The sequence below is a fragment of the Lissotriton helveticus genome, chromosome 8 (assembly GCF_964261635.1).
Source record: "Lissotriton helveticus chromosome 8, aLisHel1.1, whole genome shotgun sequence".
Classification (NCBI taxonomy): domain Eukaryota; kingdom Metazoa; phylum Chordata; class Amphibia; order Caudata; family Salamandridae; genus Lissotriton; species Lissotriton helveticus.
In genome coordinates this window covers 1,189,301,643-1,189,327,956 of record NC_136069.1, presented here as the reverse complement: position 1 = coordinate 1,189,327,956, position 26,314 = coordinate 1,189,301,643, and the positions used below count along the sequence as shown (strand labels likewise).

At 44.4% G+C, this 26,314-nt stretch overlaps 1 protein-coding gene across 1 annotated transcript in view; it reads right to left on the bottom strand.

Annotated features, from left to right (window-relative positions):
- LOC144773228 (E3 SUMO-protein ligase RanBP2-like) overlaps window positions 1-26,314 on the bottom strand; it is a 559,200-nt gene that overhangs the window by 302,375 nt on the left and 230,511 nt on the right. Inside the window, exon 16 of the mRNA XM_078658126.1 lies at window positions 3,609-3,788. Coding sequence (XP_078514252.1) covers window positions 3,609-3,788 — 180 coding nt within the window. The remainder of the gene's footprint in view (window positions 1-3,608; window positions 3,789-26,314) is intronic.

Sequence of the window (26,314 nt, the reverse complement as noted above, 5' to 3'; positions counted from 1 at the left end):
TTACTGGTCGCTAATGCAAACGAGCAATTCTCTGGTACTTGAAATTCGGCTGTTATTACAAATATACCAGGAATTTAGAACAATTCACAAGCCCTCCGATGCACCATACAGCTATAAAAACGTGATGCATACTTTCACATATGCTGCAAGCAGCGAAGAACGTGTGAATGATAAAAATGTTGTGTACGCTTTGTAAGAATTTAAACAGGCCCTGGGTAAGGCTCTGCATATAACCATTGCATTAGGCTTCCCTTCAGGCACATTACCCATTCTTCTTGTGGCAAGAGCACTCTATAGGGAACACATTCCAGCATGCACTTTCCAAGTCCAGTAGACGAGCAAAAGAGGCACTCACTCATCAACATAGTACAAAAGCAGGGCAACCCATTCCCCACACAGTCCTACTAGGGCCATATCAGATAGATGGAAGTGCTGAATTAAAAAATGCTTTCCTGCCCCTCCGGAATTGCCACATTTACGAACCGTGCCCAATTCATGCTTGAAGGTCACAAAGGACATTTTTTATAAAATATCCCCGATCCAGAGCCAGACCAGCAGCTCATCCTCCTTTACAACTGCATGTTTTATATCGTTGTACTTAATCCAGTCGTAAAAGGATGAAAAGAAGGCAATCCAGGATCTTAGACACATGCCCACCTCTGCAAGTGAAGCACTGAGGGGCCCAGCATTAGGCCGATATGCTCTGTATAAAGCTTGCACAGTGTAATCTACCATTACATAGTGATGCTTTTAACCATTTTTCCTCCGTACTGTGGTACGGTCTACTAACGGGTATCTCGCTGCTATAGTGTAATGCAACTTGCTACAGAAAATGCCATCAATTATGCATGCACACACGTTTTTTCTCTCACCATAATAAGACACTATGCATAGATTAAAACATTTCGGTAAATTCTAGAAATAGAAATGCATTTCTGCCGTCTAAGGGTAGTCTTGTATAAAATGGCCTTGGGCAAGTGCCTGGCTGCAGTGATTAAACTGGGTTACAGGGAAAAGCCCACAGACACAGACACCCACACCTCTACTATTAACAAGTATGGCGTATGCCTACATGGGAGGAATGTTACCTTAGTTAGCTATTCGAATCAATTTCCACACTAGACAGAACGTACAAACCCCGTGGTCCAAGGCTAATGAATTCAGCAACAAAGTCACATTACACGAATAAAAGGGCCATAAAAAAATCCATTATTTCCCAAGAGGTTGTTACAGTGGCGGTCAGAACTGGTTTGCTACCGGTACAGACCATTCCCTTCCAAGAATTTAAAATGCCTCGGGATTTTAATACAACAAAACACACACAATACTAGTCTCTGCGCTCCGCCACAATCCCGTCTGAGAGAACGCAGCGCCAATGGACATGGTGACATGGCGGAGTTGTTTGGCTAAAACAGAACAACAAGAAGCCGTGAGCGTGCACACTCCCGAACTTCCGGTTTTGGGATGTGCACGCTCACGGCTGTCGTGGGGCGGGACTTCCGTCTTTACGAGAAGCCCGCGCCCACGGAGTGGATGGCCAGAGGACCGGTGGCAGCTGAGGCCGCTGATGCGGTAAGTGGGGCATAGTGGGGGGCGCGGTGTGTGTGTGTGTGTGTGTGTGCGTGACTGTGTGTGTGTGTGTGTGCGTGTGTGTGTGCGTGCGTCTGCGCGTCTGTCTGTGTGTGTGTCTATGTGTATGCCTGTGCCTGCAAGGCATTATGGGCTGCGCCGCATATTAAATGAGCGGCTCTCCCGCTGCTCCGGGGAGAGCCACGCTGGCGCTTCGCCGCTTCCTGGGCCATAGATGGGGGGTCTCTGTGTGTAGGTGCGGCGGCGACGAAGGTGTGTGTGCCTGTGTATGGATGTGTATGTGCGCATGCGTGAGTGGCGGTGTGGCTGTGTATGTGCGCATGCGTGAATGTTGGTGCCCGTGCAAGCAGCTGAATCCAGCCGGGGAGAAGCGCGTGACAGTTTTTTGTCCGTCATTCCCCCGTGTCAGCTCGCTATAAGTCTCCAGCCCTGGACGCATCCTTCGGATGCGAATTCCAGGGCGAGACCTAAAAAGAGCATTTGGGGTGTCATTTGTGCCTCTGTAATTCCTTTGAGGTTTACATGGACTCCTTACACAGTGCACTTTATTTTGGTCCACTCTATTAAGAGCCAGCTTCCTACAGTGGCCACAAGATTTGCTTGTGTGTTCAGGATATTATCGGTAATAATAAAGAAAACACTACGGACCCGATTCACAGAACTAACATAAGACAACATCCTAAACTTACTACCATTTTGGTATTCACAGAAGGCACTCATTTTGGTATTCACAGAAGGCACTTACTCATTTCGGTATTCACAGAAGTTAGGGGTCCTAACTTTAAGATTCCTAAATGCCTTCTGTGAACACCAAAAGACTTAAAGTTAGGATTTTTCTCAGTTTAGGAGTAGTAAAGTTAGGCCTCCTAACTTTAGGAGAGACATCTGTGGCTCCCACCACAGGGCCAATGAGTTAAGATTTAGTCCCATTTTCAGATTCATCTAAGATGTGTCCTTGGTCTGAGAAACAGAGCAGGGGCATGAAGAAGTCTTGGTGTTACATTTATCTTTAATTATTTGAATCTATTATCAGGATGTCTTTGTTTTTGAATGGTTATTACTCAAGCTAACTGAGCTAATATTCTTCTCTTATATATACATAGGCTCTTATTTTCTATGGTCTTTCTCAGTCTTTAACATGTGTTTTTCTTGTCTCTTTTCTTGTTCCCCTTATATAACAAATGTGCATCTAACATCTAACAGCAAATTAGTTGTATATGGAGAATATAATAAAATGGCCCCTCCTATTCTGAGGGCCCAAGATGTTAAAATTCTAACAATGCAATCATAGCTCCAAAAGCAAAACATACCAAAATGTCAAAAATATACTACAACATTAGGTGACACATGAAACAAAAACTACGATGTGCATGTTAAAAAGTCCCTCTTGTAGAGGATACACTGATGAAACCTCAGACAATATTTAAATAATGACCATAAATTTAGGATACAGAAGCAAGACTTGAGACCGCCCTCTGCAAAAACAATTCTGAAACATCTGCTATTGTATTGCAACTCATATTTCAGGTTTGTGAATAAATCAAACCGTCAGCATATGGGTAAGACATTACTGGGAGTTTATTTTGACAGGAAAGCTGCTAGATGGATGTCTTAGAAACATGGCACACCAGATCCAACCTTGGCCACACCAGAAAAAAAAAAAATCACAAAGGATGCACGTAGCAGACTAACACGATTTAAAAATAAAAAAAGAAGCACAGCACTATATATGTGGCACACAATCTGTTGTCAAACTTCACTCATTTTTCCGTAGAGAAAACTTATTTTTTTCATACCATCCAGATCAATTTAGGCTGATTGAGTGAAATTAATAGTTATTGCTAAGCAGAAACTCAATAATGATCCAAGTTGGGAGCATGATATATACTTGTTGGAGTTCGACTGAATTAATTAACTGTGTGCTAAAAAAAGAGGGTTGGCATTCACTTTATTCTTTCGCTGGTGATTTAACTGAATAGGCCTTATACACAGAAGACATAATAAAAGTATGCACACACCTTATAGCTTTTATTTGGTGATATTGAGAACTTTGTTGGAGTCTGTGTTGAGAGTTTGATTTCTTCATCTATTTGGGAAGCTTCATCCTTCAAGACAGAGTTATCTTCTCCGCAATACTCGCCAAGCTCCTTCAGCACTGAATCTAGCATCTTTTTGACTGTTTCTAGGGATACAGGCAACTGAAAAAGACAATATGATTTCAATAGGATGCACGTCAAATCTGGAAAACTCCCCTAATTAAATGGCAGTAATAACGCATTATGTACATTAACATAACACATTAACATAAGCTACTGTATAAAAATTTATTTTAGAGTATGCCTTTTCTCAATTTTCAGCTACTATATATGCATTTGCATGATGTGTGAACAGTTACTAATCACTTTAATTTATGTTCTGTTGCACATGTACAATACCAGAGCTCGTGTCTGGGAACAGAAAAATTAACAAATTACTTGCCTTCAGTAACGCTTTTTCTGATAGGGACTCCATCTAACCCCAGATTACTCCCTTTAGAATATCCCCAAAGGGTCAGACTGGAGCCGGAAAATCTTGAGCCATACCTCTGCACACCAGTGGCTGGCGTTGGCGGTGTCAACGTCACCTGCATTGGAAGTGACATGAGCGGTGCCTATATAGGAGCCATTCAGGAGGGTTGACATCTGTTTCTTTCATGACTATTTCCACGCCTAAAATGTTGAGCTACGTCAGAATTATTTCTTACCTGTGTGCAGAGTCTAACGGGATCTTCTAGGTGAAGAGCCCAGTTCACGGAATGGGGAGTTATGGAAGGGCAGTTGCGGAATCTGCAGTTAGATAGTGTCTATAAGGAAAAGCATTACCAAATGTAAGTTAACTGTTCCTCTGATAGAGAATTCTAACTGCAGATTCCTCCCCTTAGAATAGATGCAAAAGCAATGCCTCCCTGAAGGTGGGTCTGCGAACTGGCTTAACCCAAAAATGTTCTCGAGGACTGAATGGGCAAAATGTCATTCTGAGAGGTCTGACTGTCCAGACAGTATTATTTCGTGAACATGTGCAGTGATGCCCATGTGATAGCTTGACAGATGTCCATGACAGGCAGTCTGCATGCTAAAACATTAGTAGCGGCCATGGCTCTGGTGGAATGAGCCTGCAAACCTTCAGGAGGCTGCTTATTAGGTAGTGCGTAGTAGATTTTGATGCAGAGTAAAATCCATTGAGAGATGGTCAGTTTCTGCACACCCTTGACTTGGTCTGCTCCAACGAACTCAATGAAGAGCGGATGGTCCACCCAGTGTTCTATGGTGCAACCAATGTAAGAGGAGAGGATTCTTTTTTGGGTCCAAATGATGGAGCCTCCGCTCTTCCTTGGAAGGATGAGGTGGAGCAAAAAGTGTTGGCAGTACGAGGCTTTAGCCGGCTTGGAAAGGGGTCTCCACCTTCGGGGTAGGCACACATGCGAAGAACCAGTTTATCTGGGTAGAAGCTGGTCTACTAGGGATTAATAGAAAAAGTGTAAAGCTGGCTCACACGCCTGGCCATAGTAATTGCCACTAAGAAGACTGTCTTAAGGGTCAAAAGTTTCAGAGGGCAGGTTGCATGGGTCTGAATGGAGAACACGTAAGATAAGTTAAGACCAAATTAAGGGCCCAAAGGTGGATAACAAAAGGGGTATGTCGGAACAGCTGCTGTAAGCCCTTAAGAAAGTGTGTCACAACCAGAGACTTAACCAGAGAGGCTGACCCAGCAACCACAGAAAGTTAACCTTTTAACATTGCCCAAGGCAAGGCACTGAAGGGCTAAAGACTACAAAAAACAAGCATTGGCATAGCCAATAGGTCTCGCTTTTGGGGCCTTATAAGTGTTTAGCCAGAGCTATTGAATTTGGCAATGTCTTTAAGCTGTGTTGTAGAGAAGTGTGGCTGCTGTACAGCATGCTGAAATGTTTTAATAAAAAAGTGTCAGAAGTATTTTTGTTACCTTATATATGACCAAGAAGGCATTATGTACAACTGAACGACCATATTAAAAAAAAGTATTTATAGTAAAAAAACTTTTTTTCTTTTTCTTTTGATCTTGCAATGCTGGCAACTTGTGATGCTGTAGTGGCCCTGAGTGATGCTGTGGTGGCCCTGAGTGATGCTGTGGTGGCGCTGAGTGATGCTGTGGTGGCGCTGAGTGATGCTGTGGTGGCGCTGAGTGATGCTGTGGTGGCGCTGAGTGATGCTGTGGTGGCGCTGAGTGATGCTGTGGTGGCGCTGAGTGATGCCGTGGTGGCGCTGAGTGATGCTGTGGCGGCGCTGAGTGATGCTGTGGCGGCGCTGAGTGATGCTGTGGTGGCGCTGAGTGATGCTGTGGTGGCGCTGAGTGATGCTGTGGTGGCGCTGAGTGATGCTGTGGTGGCGCTGAGTGATGCTGTGGTGGCGCTGAGTGATATTGTTGTGGAACTGAGTGATATTGTTGTGGAACTGAGTGATATTGTTGTGGAACTGAGTGATGCTGTGGTGGCACTGAGAGATGCATGTAAGTAGTGCTGAGTGAAGCTGTGGTGGCGTTGAGTGATATTGTGGTGACCCCGAGTGATATTGTGGTGGCCCGGAGTGATGCTGTGGTGGCCCTGAGTGATGCTGTGGTGGCCCTGAGTGATGCTGTGGTGGCCCTGAGTGAGGCAAAGGATTCATTCGAAATCTCTTCACTTTTTTTCACGACAATGGTCAACACTGCATTTTATTTCACAGTAAGTTTACTGGGGACAGTGAGGCTACCCAGCTAAGAATTTCTTGTCGAATTGTGCATCTCAAAGCCAGCAGCCATGGTAAAAAATGAAAAAGATTTAAAGACGATGTAAATATGGGTGTGACGGTTCTTTCTAATGTGAAGGTCGGACATGATCATGCCCACCGTGGTATTAACAATGATCCAATCAAATAGTGTTTGCAGACAATGTTATTTGCCCGTCAGGAGCTCAAATGCAGAAAAACAAAAACTGAAAATTCGCAAAAAGTGCTAGGTTTGAAAATGCACAGGACCAGTAACAATGATTTAATATTGTTTTGCTGAATGTTTTCGGGTTCACCAAGCTCAGTATATGGAACACTAATGTCATTGCTAAAATATTTATCCCAAAGCTTTGCCAATGCTTATGTTTTTTGCTGCTCAGCATCATCAAAAAGCACAGACTATCCCAATTGTTCTCGATGGCTTGACCGATCGGCTTTGCCAATGCTCGTTACTTTTGAAACCATTATTTTAAGGCCTCGATTAAGCTTGCAGTTTTTACAGCAATCCACAACTTTGGCCACATTTAATGCAGAAGACAAAGAACAGATGCAGTTTAATGCTGGGAGGAAGCGTCCCAGGGAGGGACAGCACTGGACTGGTCATGAAAGCCAACCATGGATTGCTCATTTACACCTCAGACAAATGAACGGAAGTGTAGGACGGAGCAGTATTACGAAAGCTCCGGGAGACTTCCGCCGCTGCCACTAGAAGCGCCCTAAATAGTATTGTTTACCTACAGTGTTGAAATTACTGTTTATCTTCTTTCCCAATTGTACTTGCATAAATATGATGCCAATGGCACATACAAATAGATGTATTGAGTCTCTTCATTCCTTTGTTGATAATGTTTTTGCATATCTTTTCTAATTGTCTAATGAATTATACCTGTTGGGATATTGTTTGTTTTTTCTAATTTCCTACCCCAGTCCCAACGCGGTTGAAGGGTTTATACTCCTGTAGTTTTTCACTAAATAGTACTGTGGCTTGAACAAGGACTCACACATGAGCTGTATTCAGTTGACAGGAAGACGGCATCACGACTTGGAGGGTTTCACAAGTAAGCACACGGCGCTGTGCTTGGAGGAGCGCTAAAAGGAAATAAAAACAAGCATTGGAAGGAAAGCGGGAGAGTGGACAAGAATAGAACAAGCACGCAAGTGATGCGTGCATACGCGCGCGCACGCGTGTGTGTGCCCATGACGAGAGAGGAAAGCCAGATGGCGCCTCTGCTCGTAACTGCACGCTTATCCGCACGCTCTAGGCCACACAAAAAGCTGACAGAGAGGAGAAAGTGGATCGACTGGTCATTGGGGAGCACCAAACCACAACCCTGTCCCAATAGCAGGCATAGACAGTTTTTGTTGAGGAACACCAGGCTATCAGAATGACGCCGCAGATCGCAGAAGGAAGACTGAAAACACTCATCTGTCACTGCTCAGTGTCGAAACATGAAGGTGGACTGTGCGCAGGATTGGGTGCAAGACCCTGTCCTGCTATGACAGGATATCCTCTCGAAAGGGCAGCATGATAGGAGGACAAATGTTCATTGCCAGGGGTTCTGGAAACCTTGCCCTATGTGAGTACATACTTGTCTTAAGCAGAAGTCTGGACGGGATCAAAGATCCATAGGAGGAACCCCAGTGAAAGGTAACCACCGTTGTGGTACATGCCATGCATTTGGAACAGCCGTAGTGACTGACACATTGGAACATAATGACTATAGGATATGTCTAAAGGATATGACAAATTGCAAAAATCACAAATTATATATTTAACCCTAAGCCAACTTGGTCTGGGCTATGTGGAGGAAATGGGGAGGCACTTTAGAACCTATTTTGGAGAAGAAAAGTCTACAATACGGATGAAGAAAGTGCCATTAAACCATTAGTCCAACACTGTATGGAGGTAGAACACATTGAGTGGGATATGAGGTGGATAATCTTGGAGAAGGTGGAACCTCGTCAAGGACGATCCGAGGCAGAAACACAGAGGGAGAGAGAAACTTTCTGGATTTTCTCTCTATAACTAATGAATTGGGATTAAATGAGGAATCATATGGACAGTGAGTCACTGACATCTCTCTTGAAGTGGAAGATTGGAGTTGTGGTTCAACTCCAAGTAGACGGGCCCCATTTATAGATGCAGGTACATATGGATGTCTAGAGGATCACAAGTCTGTTTTTCAGTTAGGTTCTCCTTCTGATCAGTCTCGCTTTAGATATTTCACATTTAGGAATAGGTTAACTGAGGAAGGCGAGACAATAGCTCTTACTTATGGTCAGGACTAGTCTCCATTAGTTGTACATTGCCCTAGACCTTATCTGAATCCCATGTATTTTGGGAAGTAAGCTCTAAGATATAGACATAGTGCATTTACACTTGTTTTCCTAGGTGATGGAGAAAATCTACTGTTCTTAGGTCCTGATGAAGGTGGATCAGAGAACTTAAAATCCACAGAAAAATGTATTGACCAATATTATTTGGAGATTCCAAATCAAGACGCAATAACGGAAAACTAAATGAGAAGTGGTCTTCATGTTGGGCCATTGAAAAAACGTATTTTTCAGAGTCCTGGGAGAAGTGTGTGTTTTGAGTGTGTAGGAGTGTGGTTCAGAATGAGTGATGGTGATCCAAGAGGGGAGGTGATTTTTTTAATAATTTGTGTTGTATTGTTAGTAGTATTAAAGATTTTATTGTTGGTCTTTTTTAAGATAATTATGAAGAAAAGAAGGATGAATACAATATGTTATTGTAAGTCAAAGGACAAATGTAAAAAAAAAGTATCATGAAAATATTATATATGAATGAAATTAAACATTTGAGGGAATGCTTCCTGGTCAGCGACTATGTTGGAATAACTCTAGTTTTTATTGTAGATAGGGTGAGGGGGGATTGTTAATTTCATGTTTGATGGTTTGTTTCCCCATGGTTCCTTAGCCTAAAAGTATGCACTAGTGGGTGACTTTTTTGGTTGGGAGTACCACACCCTCCGTGTCCAGTCTGGAGCCACTAGGACGATTTTGATCTTCTTCAGAACTCAGGGCAGGAGGGGTATTGGCAAAAAGGCGTACAGTAGTCCTGAGTTTTTATTGTAAACTGAATGCACTGCATGTAACAGAAACTTTGGAAACTCTGATGTGCAGAAGTGCTGACATTGTACGTTCTTGGAGGTAGCAAATAGATCGAGACAAGTGTCTCCTCATTGTAAGAAGATTCCTTGCGCCACCTCAGATGCAGACATCAGTTGTGATCAGCAGAACATTGACGGCTAAGTTTATCCACCCAGGCATTCTGTGATCGTGCTAGGTGTTGTACGCCCAGGATAATGTTCTGGTGCTCCAGCCATGTACAGAGGTGTGGAGCTTCCTGGCACAGGGTCTACGATACCACTCTGCCCTGCTTGTTGCAGAACAACATGACGGCAGTGTTGTCAGTAAACACCTGGAATAGTCTTCCCTTAATGGATGATAGGGAGGCTTTCAATGCCCTCAGCTACGAAGGTTGAAAAGAAGCTGTGCCACTGCCAGAGACCAGGGTCCCCATGTGACCACCCCAGGCCAGAAATAATGCATCGGTCTCCATCATCCGCTCCGGGTGGGGGAAGGGAAAGGGGTCTGCAGCTAACCCAATAGTTATTCAGCAACCACCACTGCAGATTGTTTGCAGTCTCCTCTGAAATATGGACTAGGTCAGATAGATTTGCCTGGTGCAGTGCCCACTGGTGCTTCAGATCCCATTACAGAGCCCACAGATGTCATCTGGTGTGCTTCATCAGCAATATGCAAAAGGCCATCAGAATCAGCAGCTTCAGAGTCACTCATCATTAAAATCCAGGACTGAGGCAGAATCACTGGGATAATAGCCTGAGTGCCCTATACCTCTGCTCCAAAGAGTAGACACAGAACTGCACTGTGTCCACAATGGCTCAGATGAAAGGGAGAGTCCACAAAAGGGTTAGGCATGACTTTGGCATAATAGTGAACCCCAACGAATGGAGGAAGTTCGCCGAAGTCTGGAGGTGGGCGTCAACTGTCTGTGGTGAGCTTGCCTTCAGAATCCAATCATCAAGGTATGAGAAGAGTGAAACCCTGGCCTCCGAAGATGTGCTGCAACCATTGCCATCACTTTCGTGAACACCTCAGGAGAACTGGTGAGGCCAAAGGGGAGCACAGCAACATGAAAATGAGCATGGCCCACCGTGAACTGCAGGTACGCCTGTGGGCCAACAGGACGGGAATGTCGAAATACACGTCCAGAACATCCAACGCCATCATCAAGTCCCCCGGATCCAGACCAGACAAGACCTGGGCCAGGGTTATCATTTTGAATTTCTCCTTTTACAGGAAAACATAAAGAGAGCGAACTTCTAGAACAGGGTAAAACCTCCGTCCTTTTTCTGCACAAGAAAGTAGCGGGATCCTGCACCTCCTGGCATACTAAGGAGAGGTGGTCCTCCATTAGCCATTCTGATGACAGCAGAAAAGGTGGCAGGGTTTCCAGAAACAGCAGGGCGTAACCCGGTTGAACAATTTGAGATACAGACATATCTGTTATTATTTGTCATTAGGGCATGTAGTTCCTGATTTTGCTGCATAGTCATGGTGTGTTGAGGGCTAGCTAAAAGGGCATGGAGGCTGCAGTAGCTGGAGGGGTAGAGGAATTTTTACACAACACTGGCTTGGAGTCTCACTTCCTCTGTGAGAACTGCGTCCACTGATACGAAAAGGACTAGTGGCCGTGAGGGTATCGCTGGCATTACAGACACTCGTGGGAGTCCCTCCCATAGCCATGGAACGGTTGGCCAGTGAAGTTTCCATGTCCTGGCAGTGACCTGACTTGGTTTGAAGTGCTTGAGCACTGAATCGGCCTGGTCGCCAAACAGGCAGGAATCATCAAACGGCATGTCCATCAGTGCCGCCTGAATGCCTCCTGAAAAGCCAGTTGATCTCAACCAGGCATGGCAGCCAAGTGCCACTTTGGATGCAACGGCACTGCTCAGTGAGTTGGTGTTCGAATACACACCTAACTGTGAACTTTGCTACATCCCTGTCGTCAAGTATGGCCTAGTTCAATGTGGTCCAGGCCTCCTCCAGGACCATGGGCAGCATTTGTGCGACCGAGTACCACAAGGTTATAGTATAAGCCCAAGTGGCAGTTGGTGCTCACCGACAGCAATGCTAGGTTGGTAGAAGCGAAGATTCTCTTCCCGAAGATGTTTAGCCTCTTGTATTCCCTGCCCGGTGGAGAGGTAGGAAATGCAGTAGGGGTTACTTTGGCAGCCAAAGCCAGCACCTCTCGGGTGTGGTGCTGGGTGGGGAAAGCTGGGAACTGAAGGCACGCCATAGGGAGTCAGTGGCCCAAATATGGAGTTCATGGCAGAATAGAACTTCATAAGTTGGGCAGGGGTTGCAGTGGCTCTAGTGAATTCAGGGAGGCGTAGAGCAGACCTGGCCTCTGGCTACACAGGAGAAGGCGGGAGAATAGTCTAGAAACTGGAGGTGGGGGGCAAGGGGGACAAAGAATGCTTCAATAACTTATTTTCGTGCCACTTGGACTTAGCGAACATTGATGACAATGACTTCGATTTTGAAGACGACCGATCGAGAGCCCAACTTTGCAACTGGGCCAGAGATCTCCCTAAGGATGTGGACCGGGAATGACATGGAGCCTTCCTGTGACGCACCGCTAGGAGCTTCATCACTCGCTCTCGGATCACTTTGGGACCCTCGACTGATGGTCGGCTCAGGCCCTGGAGTCGTAATCTAACCCCAGACACCAAAGACAGTCCAAGTAGGTATCAGACACAGACATCTGTCTGTAACATTTCCTACGGGGTTCGACATCTGTAGGTTAGGGGACAAATCCCTAGTACACTAGCACAAATAGCTCAAACACGGCTGACAAAAAGGTCGAAAAGGCTGGTCAAAAAGTGATCGAGGTAGCTCTTCAAACTACGCTGTTGGTGCGGAAAGAACTGAACTGATGTCACCTATATAGGGATCGCACTCATCACTTCTGATGGGGATGAAGTTGACATGGAACCGCCAATGTCTCATCGGCGTGCAGAGGTATTGCTCAAGATTTTACGGATCTAGTTTGATTTCTGGGAAATATCCTAAAGCGAGACATCTGCAGTTAAAAGTCTCTATTAGAATAAGGAATTATACAATGGCACACCACTGTCCATGTTAATCTTTCTCCTCCCTCTCCAGGCCCCTTCCCTGTACACAATAATGAAATATTTCTAAACAGCAAGGTAGGGGGCTGTCCTTCCCCACGCGGAATATGCAAGTAAAGACCTGTTGTGCCGGTACGCAACCTGGGGGTCCTGATTGATGACAACCTTCAGATTGAGTCACAGGCGAATAAGACCGCCAATGTGTGCTTCTCCTTAATGCGTACGTTAAGAAAAATACTTCCACTTCTGCCAAAAGAGTCACGCGCATTGGTGGTAAGAAGCACAGTGTTAAGCAGACTGGACTACTGCAACTCTCTGTATCTGGGGGCCCCACAATACATCATTCAGGGATTGCAGAGGGTCCAGTCTGCAGCAGCAAAACTAGCACTTAATAGACAGCAACGCGCATCTACCACCATGGCGCTGAGGGATCTACAATGGCTGCCTTTTAAGGAAAGGGTCCACTTCACGTCCCTTTGTCTGGTATTCAGAGCGGTGCATGAGCTGGGTCCAGTCCCACTACAGGAAAAATGTACATGGTACCAGACTAAGAGACAGCTTCGCTCTTCGAGTGCCGATTTACTGAAGGTCTCCAGGGTTAAACGTTCCAAGTCGGGAGGGAGGTCATTCAATGTGGCCGGCGCCCGCCTGTGGACTGAATTACTTCTGAACCTCAGACAAACTGATTCTCTGCTAGAATTTGTCAGGAGTTTAAAAACCTGTCTCTTTCCTAAGGTTTAACCTCCGATCTCCCTTCTTCCCGCTCTGACTTATTCCACTCTGGCCAACTCTTCCCAGTCTGAAGCGCCAGGATACCCGTAGGGTGACAGCATGCGCTATATAAGCATTAAAATCAATCAATCCATATACAGGCTATAACCCACTGAGGTGCTAAAGTGCAAAGGTGGTCTATGAGCTATACAAATATAAATACATTTCAACAATTAGTCTAACATAGTCCTTCATGGTTCATCTGGAATCAAACAGTGCTAAAACATCCCAAAATCACCTGTGGGCACAAAAGACTGGTGAATCAAAGGACTGATGACTGAAAGAAAACAAGTTACTTACCTGTAACTTTGGTTCCCCAGTATTGGTAACTTTCATAGATTCCCATGCTTTGTATCATTCCCCGTCGTCAGCCTGGGAGCCTCGGTAAACAATAAATACCATAGCAGTATGTACAAAAGAGAAAGTAAGGCCTAGGCCTCATCTCATTTTGTAGCCTATCTAACTCTTTGTGTAAAAGAGACCAAAAGTTTGCAACAACCAATCAGATCAGCCGCACTCCATAGAACCCTCAGGAGAGAGCCTCAGAGCCTCAGATTTTTGCAGCCGTTGTGTAACAGTTACCGCTTTTGCTGAAGGCTGAGCTTTCCCCGGGGAGGAGGGTGGGCGCATGGGAATCTATGAAAGTTACCAATACTGGGGAACCAAAGTTACAGGTAAGTAATTTGTTTTCTTGCCCCAGTATTGGAACTTCCATAGATTCCCATACTTTGCATCAGAGTAGCTAGCAGTAAAAAATAACCATGCACATTTTGCCATCAGCGTATTACATTTCCACATAGAAATCATTACGTAAGCATATATACCTTGTAACAATAGACGCAGAAAGCTTATGCGATACAAAATGTGCAATTATAGGAAGGAGGGATAGAAAGGAAAGCTCACCCCTCATTGGAACAGATTCCTCAGTACAGCTTGTCCTACTGCCGCATCGCTCTGCATGAAAGAGGCCAAGCAGTAATGTTTTGTGAAGGTATGGGCGCTGCTCCATGTTGCTGCTCTACATATGTCCTTTATAGGGACTCCAGAGAAGAGCGCCGCCGAATATGAGACAGATCTGTCTCTCCAATGGCTTTCCTGCCATCCTGTGACAGTAACCAATAGCACGTGTAATCCATCGTGAAATCCCCAGCTTTGCGAGAGGAAGTCCTTTCCGTGGAACACTAAACGCCACAAAAAGCTGAGAAGATTTTCTAAAATCCTTTGTCCTCAAGATAAAATTTGAGACTTCTTTGGACATCCAAAGAATGAAGAGAACGTTCCGCTGGTGTCGTAGGTCGAGGAAAAAATGATTTCAGAACTACTGGTTTATTCAAATGGAATTCCGACGGAACCTTTGGGATAAATGTTGGATAGAATCCTTCCTGAACTGTAGAAAAGGTTCTTGGGTGGAGAGAGCTTGCAATTCTCCTACTCTTCTAGCAGAGGTTAGAGCCAGAAGGAGGGCTAACTTCCATGACAAGAATTTTAAATCCGCCCTGTGAATTGGTTCGAACGGAGGCCTCATCAGGTGAGCCAGAACCAGATTTAGATTCCAGGACGGAGGTGGCGGCCGTACTGGTGGGAAGACTCTGAAAAGACCTTTCAAGAATTGTTTGATAACTCCCGCGGACCAAAGAGACGGACCTGCAGTCGACCTTCTGAACCTTGAAATAGCCGCCAGATGCACTTTGATGGAAGAATGAGACAGGCTGATTTTGCCAACGATAGTTTGTAGGGCAGTATCTGATGAGGAGCTGAAGAAAACGGATGGATGTGCTTCTTATGACACCATAGGCAGAAACGCTTCCATTTAGCCTGGTAAGTTTTATTAGTACTTGGTGTGCGAGCTTGAGCCAAAATTTCTCTACACTCCTGAGGAATATCTAGAGTGTGGAATTCTCTGTGCTCAGGAGCCAGGCTTTCAAATGAAGAGATCCTGGATCTGGATGTATCACCTGTCCCGGTGACATCGTCAACAGAGATGGAATGAGAGGAAGGTGACATGGATAATCCTGGGACAGTAGTAGGAGTTCCGCCGCCACGCCGGTGCTATTAAGATCATTCTGCAAGGTTCCATTTTCATCTTCCTGAGAAGCCGTGGAATCAGGGGAATTGGAGGAAAGGCGTAACAGAATACGCCTAACCAGGACATCGAAAGAGCATTCCCCAGCGATCCTCGATGGTGATGCCTGCTTGCATAGAATTGGCATTTCATGTTTTCTGGAGTGGCGAACAAGTCTATTGTTGGAGTACCCCAACGTTGAAACACCTTCTCCAACGTGCGTTGATCCAACTCCCACTCATGACAGGCAGATTTTTGACGACTCAGGGTGTCTGCTGTAGTGTTGAGTGCCTGGTAAGTGCTCCGCTGTGAGCACTACCCTGTGTAGAATCGCCCATTCCCATATTTCCTGGGCCTCTTTTGAGAGGAGAAGGGACCTTGTACCTCCCTGTTTGTTTACGTAATTCATGGCCGTGGTGGTGTCCGTCCTGACCAGCACAGTTGTATTTTGAATTCTCGGTTTGAACGCCTGCAAGGCTAGGCGAATTGCTCTGAGTTCCAATAGATTTATATGGAGACAACGGTGTTCCGCATTCCAGATATTGCTGACCTGAAGATCTTGTAGGACTGCGCCCCAGCCTTCCATTGAGGCATCCGTGGTTAGAATCAGCGGGGATGGAAGTATCCTGAACGAAAGGCCTCTGGAGATATTTTCCTGGACAGCCCACCAAGCTGCCGCCTTATTCATAAGAGGAGTGACTTTGATTTTGTCTTCGAAAGAGCCTTCCGCCTGGCGCCATTGCATGTCCAGTTGCTCTTGCAAGGGGCGCATTCTTAATCTGCAATGCGGAACTAATGGTATGCAAGATGATATCAATCCTAGAAAGGATTTGTAGAGACGAACCGACATGGACCTTTTCCCCTGTAGACGGATTGCAGAGGAGATTAGCTTCTTCTGCCTCTCTTCCGAAGGGTAAGCTTTGCAAACTCTTGTATCCAGAATAGATTCCAGGAATTTGACTCTTGTTGATGGAACAATGACAGATTTGTCTTTGTTGAGACATAGACCCAGAGTTTTGAAAAGATGGATGCAAATCGCGACAGCCTTTGACGCTGCGTGAGAAGATGGAGCCTTGACCAACCAGTCGTCTAGGTAAGGGAAGACTTCTAGCGATTGTTTCCTTAAAAAAGCCAATACCGGGGCCAATACCTTTGTGAAAATCCGTGGAGCGGATCTGAGCCCGAAGGGCAGGACTTTGAATTGAAAGTGGCTCTTGGCTACTGTGAAGCACAAACATTTTCTGTGAGCTGGGTGGATCGGAACATGAAAATATGCGTCCTGGAGATCCAAAGTCTCCATGTAATCCCCAGGATTTAGAAGACGTAAGATGTCTTGAAGAGAGACCATTCGAAAGGAGAGTTTGATGAGATAGGTGTTGAGCTCCCTCAGGTCTAAGATTGGGCGCCACTTGTCTTCAGTCTTCTGAATGAGGAAAAATCTGGAATAGAATCCTTTTCCTTTTTGAGTGGGTGGCACAGGTTCTATCGCCCCCTTGGCGAGTAGATGAGAAACTTTGAGACGCAGAAGATGCAGATGTTTAGATCCCGTGGCACGAGGGGCTCATGAAGGTGGTAAATTTTGGAACTCTAATGTATGGCCGAATTGAATAATTTGGAGGACCCACTGATCTGTTATGATCTTCCAGCAGTCGAGAAAATGTGTAATCCTTCCCCCTAATTTTGAAGTAGGAGGTGAAGGAACAGCAGGCAGAGGCTGGAAGCTGCTATTGGCGTTTAGAAGTGCCTCTTCCTTGACGCCCTTGTCTACCTCTGGAAGAATGGCGAGAGAAAGACGCCGATTGTTGCTGTTGCCGCTGGGAATACTGAGGCTTATACGATTGGGAGGATTGTGAGTAGGAGGAATACCTCTGATAGCCTCCTCTGTAAGAAGAGAATCCCTTGCCTCTTGCTCCCCTGAAAGGCACTTTTCGGTACTGGAGCGTGCCTAAGGATTTTGCAGTCTCTGTGTCTTTTTTTATATTTTGCAAAGCCTCATCCACATGCTGACCGAACAACATGTCTCCGTCAAAAGGCAGATCTAGAATCTTATTCTGCACCTCTGGACGAAACCAAGTACACCGCAGCCAGCCTTGAAGCCTTAGGACTGCCGAGCCAGCCAAGGCACGCAAAGCTGTTGTCGCAATGTCCATTACGCAATCTATAATTTCCGCTGAAGATCTTTCTCCTTCTTCAAGAATCTTTCTCGCTTCCATCTTAGCACTCTCCGGAAGTTGATCAATGAAAGGAGAGAGATCGCACCACATTTGGCGATCATATCGTCCCAAAATTGCGAGTGCATTAGAAACTCTTACCAGGAGGCTAGACATTGATGAAAATCTCTTGCCGACATTATCCAAGCGCCTGCCTTCCTTATCTGGGGGCGCTGTAAGGGGTGCTGCGGGATTCCCTGACTTCCTTTGTGCCGCTTGTGAAATAACCGAATGCGGTTTAGGTTGACCTATGAGATATGCCGGACTGTCATCCGGGGCTTTATATTTCTTCTCAAGCCGAGGTAGAACCGGAGTCACTGTAGCCGGATTTTGCATGACTTTTTTGCCCTCACTCCAAACGTGCTCAACAATCGGAATGGAACGAATAGACTTCTTGTAGGGCTCTCTTAAGTTGTATAGGAAGCATTCTGACTGCACGACAGGAACTGGAAGGCCAAATCTTTTGGATGCCCTTTCCATAAGATTATGGAAGCCCCCTATGTCCGCCGGAGGCAAATCTATCGGGTCCGGAGATGGAGATGCCGGATCTGGAATGACATAGTCGTCCCACTCAGTGTCAGGTTATTGAACCTGCTCTTGGTCCTCATCCGAAGAGTCATCGTTATCAGGTACTGTAATCACAGTTTGCCTTTCCGACTCAGGCCGTTCACCTTGACCCTGAGATGTTGAGGTCATAGGAGTAGGCAAAGATTGTTGAGGAGGTGGAGGTGGAGCGGTTTCTGAGGTTTGCGAGGGGAACCTCTTTTTATAATCTAGCAACATCAATTGTAAATCATTAATCAAGGAAGATGGCATGGCCACCATCTCCTGTCCAGATGCATGTAAATGCGTGTCTTGAGGAGTAAATTGAGTTTCTGGGTGCTGATCCATGAAGTAATCGTACGAATCTGAGTCCTGGTACTTCACCTGAAGTTGTGAAGGACTATATGCGTCCCCATAAGGGCTTTCGTCGTCATCTGAACATTCTTCCTCCAGTAGAAGATGTGGAGGCAATGGTGTCACCCTACGGGGTGATGTAATCTCCGGTGTTATCAGCCTTTTCTTTATAGAGATCCTCACTTTTTGGATCGTCGACGGTGCCGTCGACGAAGGGATTGTCGTCTACGGATCAATCGTCTACGGTGGAGCATTCGTCGACGGTGGGCTAATCGTCGACGGTGTCGTCGACGAGGCAGATGTCAATACCATCGTCATCGACATAGTCATTGTCGACGTCGTCCTCGTCGTCACTGCCATCGTCTACTATATCACTGTCAACGACGAAGCCACAGTGGAAACTGTCGACGGCGAAGTCATTTTCGACGATGTCGTCGGCGAAATTCTCGTCGACGGGCTCGTCGACGGAGTCACCAAAGATGGAGATTTTGCTTTCGTCGTCGACGTACCTGAGGAAACCGTCGTTGACGGACGGATCTTCTTCTCTCCCTTTGGTTCCTGAGGAGTAGAAGTAGGTTTCTTGAAAACCTTTTCACTTCCTGCTGGAGAAGAAGCCACAGAAAGGGCTTGATTTGCCTTTTTTGGAGGTGGCACCTCAGGAACAAGTCCCTCTTTCCACTTTGACATGCTAGGAGATTTTTCGGGACTAAGCCTTTTAGACCTTTCCGAGGTCTTTTGAGAGGCTATAGCAGGAGGTTCAGCCGATGTAGAGGGGGAAGACCTACCCCTTTTTGCAGACCTCCTTGAAGATGAAGCTGAGGAGGAGTCCTCACTGTCACTCGACAGGACCTCTTTTCTGAACTTCATCTTTTGTAGCCAAGTTAGAAGCCTTCCTTCCCGGTCTCTCAAAGTTTTAGTTGAGAAGGTCCTGCAGATCTTGCACTCTGTGGCTTTGTGATCGGGATATAAGCAATAAATACAATCTTTATGCTTACCTTCCACATAAAGCCTTTTCTTCTAGCATGTAGCACATGCCTTGAATAGAGTTTTCTTCTCAGACAGCCTGAAGAGAAAAAAAGAGTTGGTAGAAATCCTCTGAAGAAAAAAAAAACTGAGCAGAGCTCAGGGAGACTCCCTTAGCACAACGTGCGGTAGAAAATCCGAGGCTCTCTCCTGCGGGTTCTATGGGGTGAGGCTGATCTGATTGGTTGTTGCAAACTTTTGTCTCTTTTACACAAAGAGGTAGATAGGCTACCAAATGAGATGATGGTCCCAAACATCAATTTAGATTTAAAAACAATAATAAATATAGACCAAAATTGAAATCTATAATCAAGGTCCAGCCGGACAGATTTAATAATCAGTATAATCAAATGTGGCAAAATATCAAACAATTTCCAAGTGGGACACAAGCCTGTGTCCAACTACCACATACATACTAACATAGAAAAGCACGAACAATTGCAAGGCAAGACAAAGTCTGTGAATTGATCAAAATTAAAACAGACAATTATTAGTTAAGTACACTTTCTGTGATTTCACAATAAAAAGGTGTTTCAATCATCAAGTGTAAAGTGTCGACGACGTTTCGATCCTTTATAAATGCAGGACCATCATCAGGACATATCAATACATGCCTTTACTATATTTAAGAGTTGCCATACATAATAAGTGACACCAGGACATACATAAAAAGAAACACAATACAAAGTAATTTTTCTAGTGTTGTTTTTAAATACAATTCTAAAAAGACACTGAAGTATATATATCTCAGAATTTACAACTATGCAGGAACCCATATAGTAGGGCTTGTTCAGCGTATTAAGACTATCTAGCATGTAGAATAAGGGTTAAGGGTTAAGGAAGGAACTGCACCACTGTGTCAAAATTGGGGTTTTACTGCTATGGTAAAGCACAAAATAATTTAAATTTAAACCCACGCCTTCGAACGTTAACAATAACATATTAGAAAGATCATCAAGTGCGACATACCTCCAATAATGTTAGATTCTTCTATTGGTATTTAGAAACGGTAAGCTGCCAGTTTAAATCTAAAAAACATGAAATCAAAAGTATAGGGTCATGGAGATATTTTATCGAGACCAGTACCCAGCTGGAGTAGGGGAGGGGCAGAGATTGCTTACCAGTAGTTAGTTCCACAAATTGATACATGAATATCATCAATTAGGGTTACATGTACTCCCGAGGTGCACTCCTATGGAATAAAGCAAGGACGTGCTCAGATTGTACATAGTGACAAGTAAGGATTCTAAGACAACTTACATCACAAGTAGCCATCTTACCGATGAAAAAGTGTAAGCACGCCCAAATGGAGGGTCGTAGGAACGAATGTAGGCACCGCCCAAGCAGTGGCTCGAATAATAATCGATCAGTTCCTACAAAACAGACCGAAGAGATACTTAATTTCTGCGAAATACCGTCTAAATATTCAAAAGCATGCTCCCCATTATGTTTACTAAAGTCAAATCAAAAGGACGTCTTACCGGAACGATAATGTGAAAAGCCCGTAATAGGGGGTCTGGCGCATCCAATACCAAATTACGGTATGTAGTCGAGATAATACTCGGTCTGTTTGGGGCGAAAAGGATGTTGTCTTTAGAGCCGCCAAAGGTCACATGATCAATGTTAGGTGAGGCACAATTGTGAAAGGATTCGATGACCAAAATGGGTGCCATCTTGAAGGGGATAGTAACTGGCATAATAACAATAAGTACTAGCATCTCGTGAATGCCAATTCGTGCATTAAAACACAACGAATAATAATTTGTTCCTTAAAAATCTATTTGACGATGTAATACTGTTCAAAAGAAGGGGGGAATCAGAATTTAAACAAAAAAAATAATAATTATGCCGAGATATACAGCCACATAAGGGCTAACACAAACTACGGTATATTGTTACCGGCACTAGTCACACAACTTATATCACTCAGATTGAGAGTGTGAGTGCCCACATTTAACAGTGGAAGGTAAAGAGCGTGTTAGGGACAGATACGGCGGCCATTTTGGAATGGTAAAAGCATCACGAGGAACTAACCTGAGTTGCCTATTAGCAGTACAATTCATCATATAGATTTCAATTTTGGTCTATATATATTATTGTTTTTAAATCTAAATTGATGTTTGGGACCACTGTCTCATGAAATATTGTATACCACCAAGGTCCCAAACCTATTGCTACTTTGGGTTCCCCTTGTTCTATATAGCACCAAATGAGATGAGGCCTAGGCCTTACTTTCTCTTTTGTACATACTGCTATGGTATTTATTGTTTACCGAGGCTCCCAGGCTGACGACGGGGAATGATACAAAGCAGGGGGGGAGAGAGAGAGAGAGAGAGAGAGAGAGAGGGGGAGGAAGAGAGAGAGAGAGAGAGAGAGAGAGAGAGAGAGAGGGAGGAAGAGAGAGAGAGGAAGAGAGAGAGAGGAAGAGAGAGAGGAAGAGAGAGAGAGAGAGAGAGGGGGGGAGAGAGAGAGGGGGAGAGAGAGGAAGTGGGGGAGGGGGAGGGGGAGGGGGAGGGAGAGGGGGAGGGGGAGGGGGAGGGGGAGGGGAAGGGGGAGGGGGAGGGGGAGGGGTGAGGGAGTCTGCCTCCCACCTTTTCTAGGGAATGAGGAGGAAGAGGGGTGAAGGTACTCACGCTGGAAGTTGTTGGGTTGGTTGTCCACGTGATCTGAACCCTCTGGTACATGAAGCTCTCCCTCTCTGCAGGTAGAACTGAGGAGGGTTGGATGATTGGAAGCATCTTTCGAATCCTCTGAACCTAGAGTAGGGCCTTTGGTTGAACAGTCCGGTCAAAAGGCCCCTTCTTCCGGCCCGTCCAAAAAGGTTTGGGTTTAAGACGCGCGCCTCATGTTGGATTGTGCTTTGTTGAGTGCCGTGAAGTTTGACTCGTATTTACCATGGGTTTTGATCATGTCTTCACCGAAGAGTAAACCTTTTTGGGTTTTGGGAAGGTTCTTTGTCTGCCATATCGCTTAATTTTAGATTTATCTTAGTAAGAACTACTCTTCTTCTTTCAGCGCTCAGGCCAGCATTAGCATTCCCTAAAAGGATCATTGCTCTCTGGCTCCACCCTCTTACAAGCTCTGTGTCGAGGGCTGTCCCATTAATATGGCTTTCTTTCAGCCATGTCTATAATCCTGGCCGGAGGAATATAGAGTAAACGGTCTTGACAGACTTTAAGAGATCTCTCCCTCCCCTTGCTGGGGTCTCTCCCGAGTTTGGGGAAGGACTTAATTAGTTCAGGATCAATGTTGGGAGTCTGACAGCCTTTCTCTGAATAGAAGGTCTTGAGCATTCAGCTCTTAGGATGTTACGGGCTCTTTCTCTACTTGGTGTCTCAGCCATTTTTTGATAAATTTGGCCACATGATCTTGCGGCCTCCATTCTGAGCTTCTCGGGTTTTCAATATTGTACGGTGAGAAAATGTCTTCACGCAGGGGGTTAGTTATATTATCCTTTGAGGAGGACAGTAGTTCGTCTTCTGTAGGCTGACTATTAAATTCCTGATCATTTTCATCTAAATCGAGGACGTGTTCATCAAAGATGTTAGTTGCATCCTCGTCGTCCCCCATTTAATTATCTATCATATTGTAGTGAGCACTTTGATAGTTTTTTCCCCTTTGGTCACCCATATGAGTTGTGCTGCTGTGACCACCAGGATAGTTTGTGCCACTTAGGACACCTGAGGTATTTGAGGTGCTCAGACCTCCCATTTTGTTTGAAGAGCTAGGACTTCTTATTGTGCTCAGGGGGTTTGGATATTCAATATTTTTAGTTTTCTTGAACCGTTTCCCCCTATTTTCAGAATTATCATCATTAACTTGTAGGTTTGGGCTTTCTGTTATGTCATCCTCTCCGGTAGGAAGGGATATTTTGGATGACATAACTTGGCTTCGTGTCTCCAGCATGCAGGATCTCATTTCTCTGTAAATTATTTTCTCGAAAGCCTCATTAATCATGTTGGGGATGGGTGCTATCACATCATCAGAGTCGATGTCAGACATTTCTTGTTGGTTTAGATAGTAAAAATGGCTCCGCCTGGAAGTTATCTTAAGTAATGTATTAATTAGAATTATTCCTGTGATATTTCTAAGTAATAATGCCAATTAAAGCTTATTTGTACGTAATAAAGCCAGTTTAAATAGTTTTTTCAAGAGGTACTCGCATGTGGCAGCAGCTGATCGATGAAGCGGTATAACTGTCAGAGCATTCCTGACGTAGTTGCTTGTGCGATCAGCTGCTGCTTGTTGTCAAGGAGACCTGAGGCTTTCACTCGTTACATAATGTAGAAGTATCACTGCAGAGATTTCCCTGCCAGATACACACAAACTATTACCACAAAGTACAAAAATACAATAGGTAGCTCAGGGAAAAGAAAAAGATTAACAAACGGACTGCTGCAACAGGCAGCATACAAAAAGGAGGGAACTCAGGGATGCCTGAATCACACAAGGGGACAAGTACACCAGACAAAGTGCCCAGCACTTGTAAAAATGAGGTTGAGACCAAGACATCTATATAGCAGATTTTCATGTACATAGTCAGAAATCAGTATCACCAGAGAAGAGCTCAAATAAAATCACAAGACATCAATAAGGGTGTGGTGGAGCTAGGCAACAGAGTGCATGCACTGGAGAGAAGCACAGATTAACAAACTGAGGACAAAGAGGAACTGAATAGAATCCTACAAGAGAAACCTGAATGTTTAGAGAATTGGTCCTTCAGGAATATCTGGATCAGAGGCAAGCCCAAAGGAGTGGACTTTTGAGATTGGTTCCTAAAGGGTGTGCTTGTAAACTACCAAAACCCAACGGTGATAATCCAAGTCAACTGCTAACGAACAGAGGAGTCTTTATAAGAAGAGGCACGAGGTAGGTTTATCCACTCTAGCCACTAATTTCTGCTTTTGTAATACAGCTCCCTTTGCTGAAAATCAGGGACAGTCCAGAAATTCAAGGGTTGAAACAGGGATGTAATCATTTTAAAGATACAGCCTCAAAGAGAAAATTATCCTCTTCCCCAGGAACCTTCAGATTTCCGTGTTGGAGCTGCAAAGCTTCCAGGTGGTTCCCAGGTTAAGAATCAAATTGTCCAAGTCAGAGGGGTTAAACACTGCAGCATGCAAGCAAACACTTGGAGACCATAACCTCTCGGTTTCATTTTGATGGGTGGATAATGAGACCCATAATTTGGAAATAATTTTAGCAAGAACAGCTTAAAAAAAACTGAAATAAAAAGGTGAGTATCGTGACCTGCGCAGTAAACTCAGATCTCATATCTATATTTCCAAAGTGAGGTGCTCATCTATGGTGAGAATGACAATAATATCTTGACCTTGAAAGCCAAAGTATCTGGATATAACATGTGGTCGCTAAAAACATATTGGTGTTGTTCAGAGTGGGAAAACGGCATATGAAATGGTAGAAAAAGAAAACAATTAAAAACTTTTGGGGGCAGTACTTAATTGTCTGACAATGTCGTTATATGTCCCAGGAGATTGAGAGTGCTGCGTCTGATAGAGATCGATGAATCGATGGAGACACTATAAATGCTAACTTTAAGGAGCAAGAGAGTATACAGAATATAAATTACTGCTGGCAGGTGACGTCAAGTGAACCATACCAGCGAATTTGGTGGGAGAAAGGGGAAGAACATGCTGTCCAAATACATTTCATAGCATATGATGCTATCCATGTTAAAAAAAATCTATAAAAAAACAATGCACCTTTTAAAAGTGGAGGTTAAATTTTTTTAAAACAGTTCAATGGCCCATTGACTTAGAAACATTCTAAAGTTATGAGGAGGATGTCTTGCTGAACACAACAATATTTATTGTTATATATAAAGACTTAAACCAAAAAAACGTTCATGTTGATGAGCACATGAGGGATGAAGAATCATGGATCTATGCACTGGGCTTTCTGTTTTTAGGAGTACACTGTTTTTTAAAAAGCTGTGCTGGACAAGAATAATAAAGATTACTTGAAAGTTATGAAAATTATGAAGATGTCACATGGTGAGGACCTAGGACTACAAGTACATTTTGTTGTATAACCCCCACATAGGATTTACAATGCTTGAATATGTACTTTAGCAGAAAGGAACAAATAGGCAAAGTGAAAACTTCAAGAAAGACAACTTCCTGAAAGAGGAAGATTTCAACTGCTAAGAGTAACATTTGGCAACTCGTTCATTTAATTTTCTATTCAGACACAGAGTTTACGTTTTCAGTTTACACAAACACAGCAAGTATCAACAACAACACTTAACTCAGAATCCTGGTTTAGGTGTTAATGCCTAAAACTGAGTTATTCGTATCAGGTAGGCATTTCAAAATGGATTTACACATTTTAAGTCTCCTCAGGCCATTTAATTTCTCATTGTCCACTGAGACAGGCACTACCTCTTTCCCTTAAAAGCAGAGAAATCAGACCAGTCTGCTGGCAAGTTTCATTTCAGGACACTTTTTTCCTCTGCAGTGCTCCCTGTTACTAGTTGCTGCCCTATTTACTACTTGATTCTTAAACAGGCTTGCATTTCATTAGAATTTATTGTGGCCTCATAATTTTATGCCTTACTGTCTCACAGTTACTGTTACATCTCTGACAACATCTTAGGAGATGGTTAAGAAAAAGTGAAGGTAAGACATGGAGGAGAGTGTATTATACTGTATGCTGCAAGGTTATGGATTTAAACAAGCAACTAGGGAACAAGGAGAATAAATTAATGGCAGTGACAGCTTCATTGAGAAGTTCTCAAATCAGACAGAAGGATTTCAGGAGTGCAGGTCTACTGAAAAAATC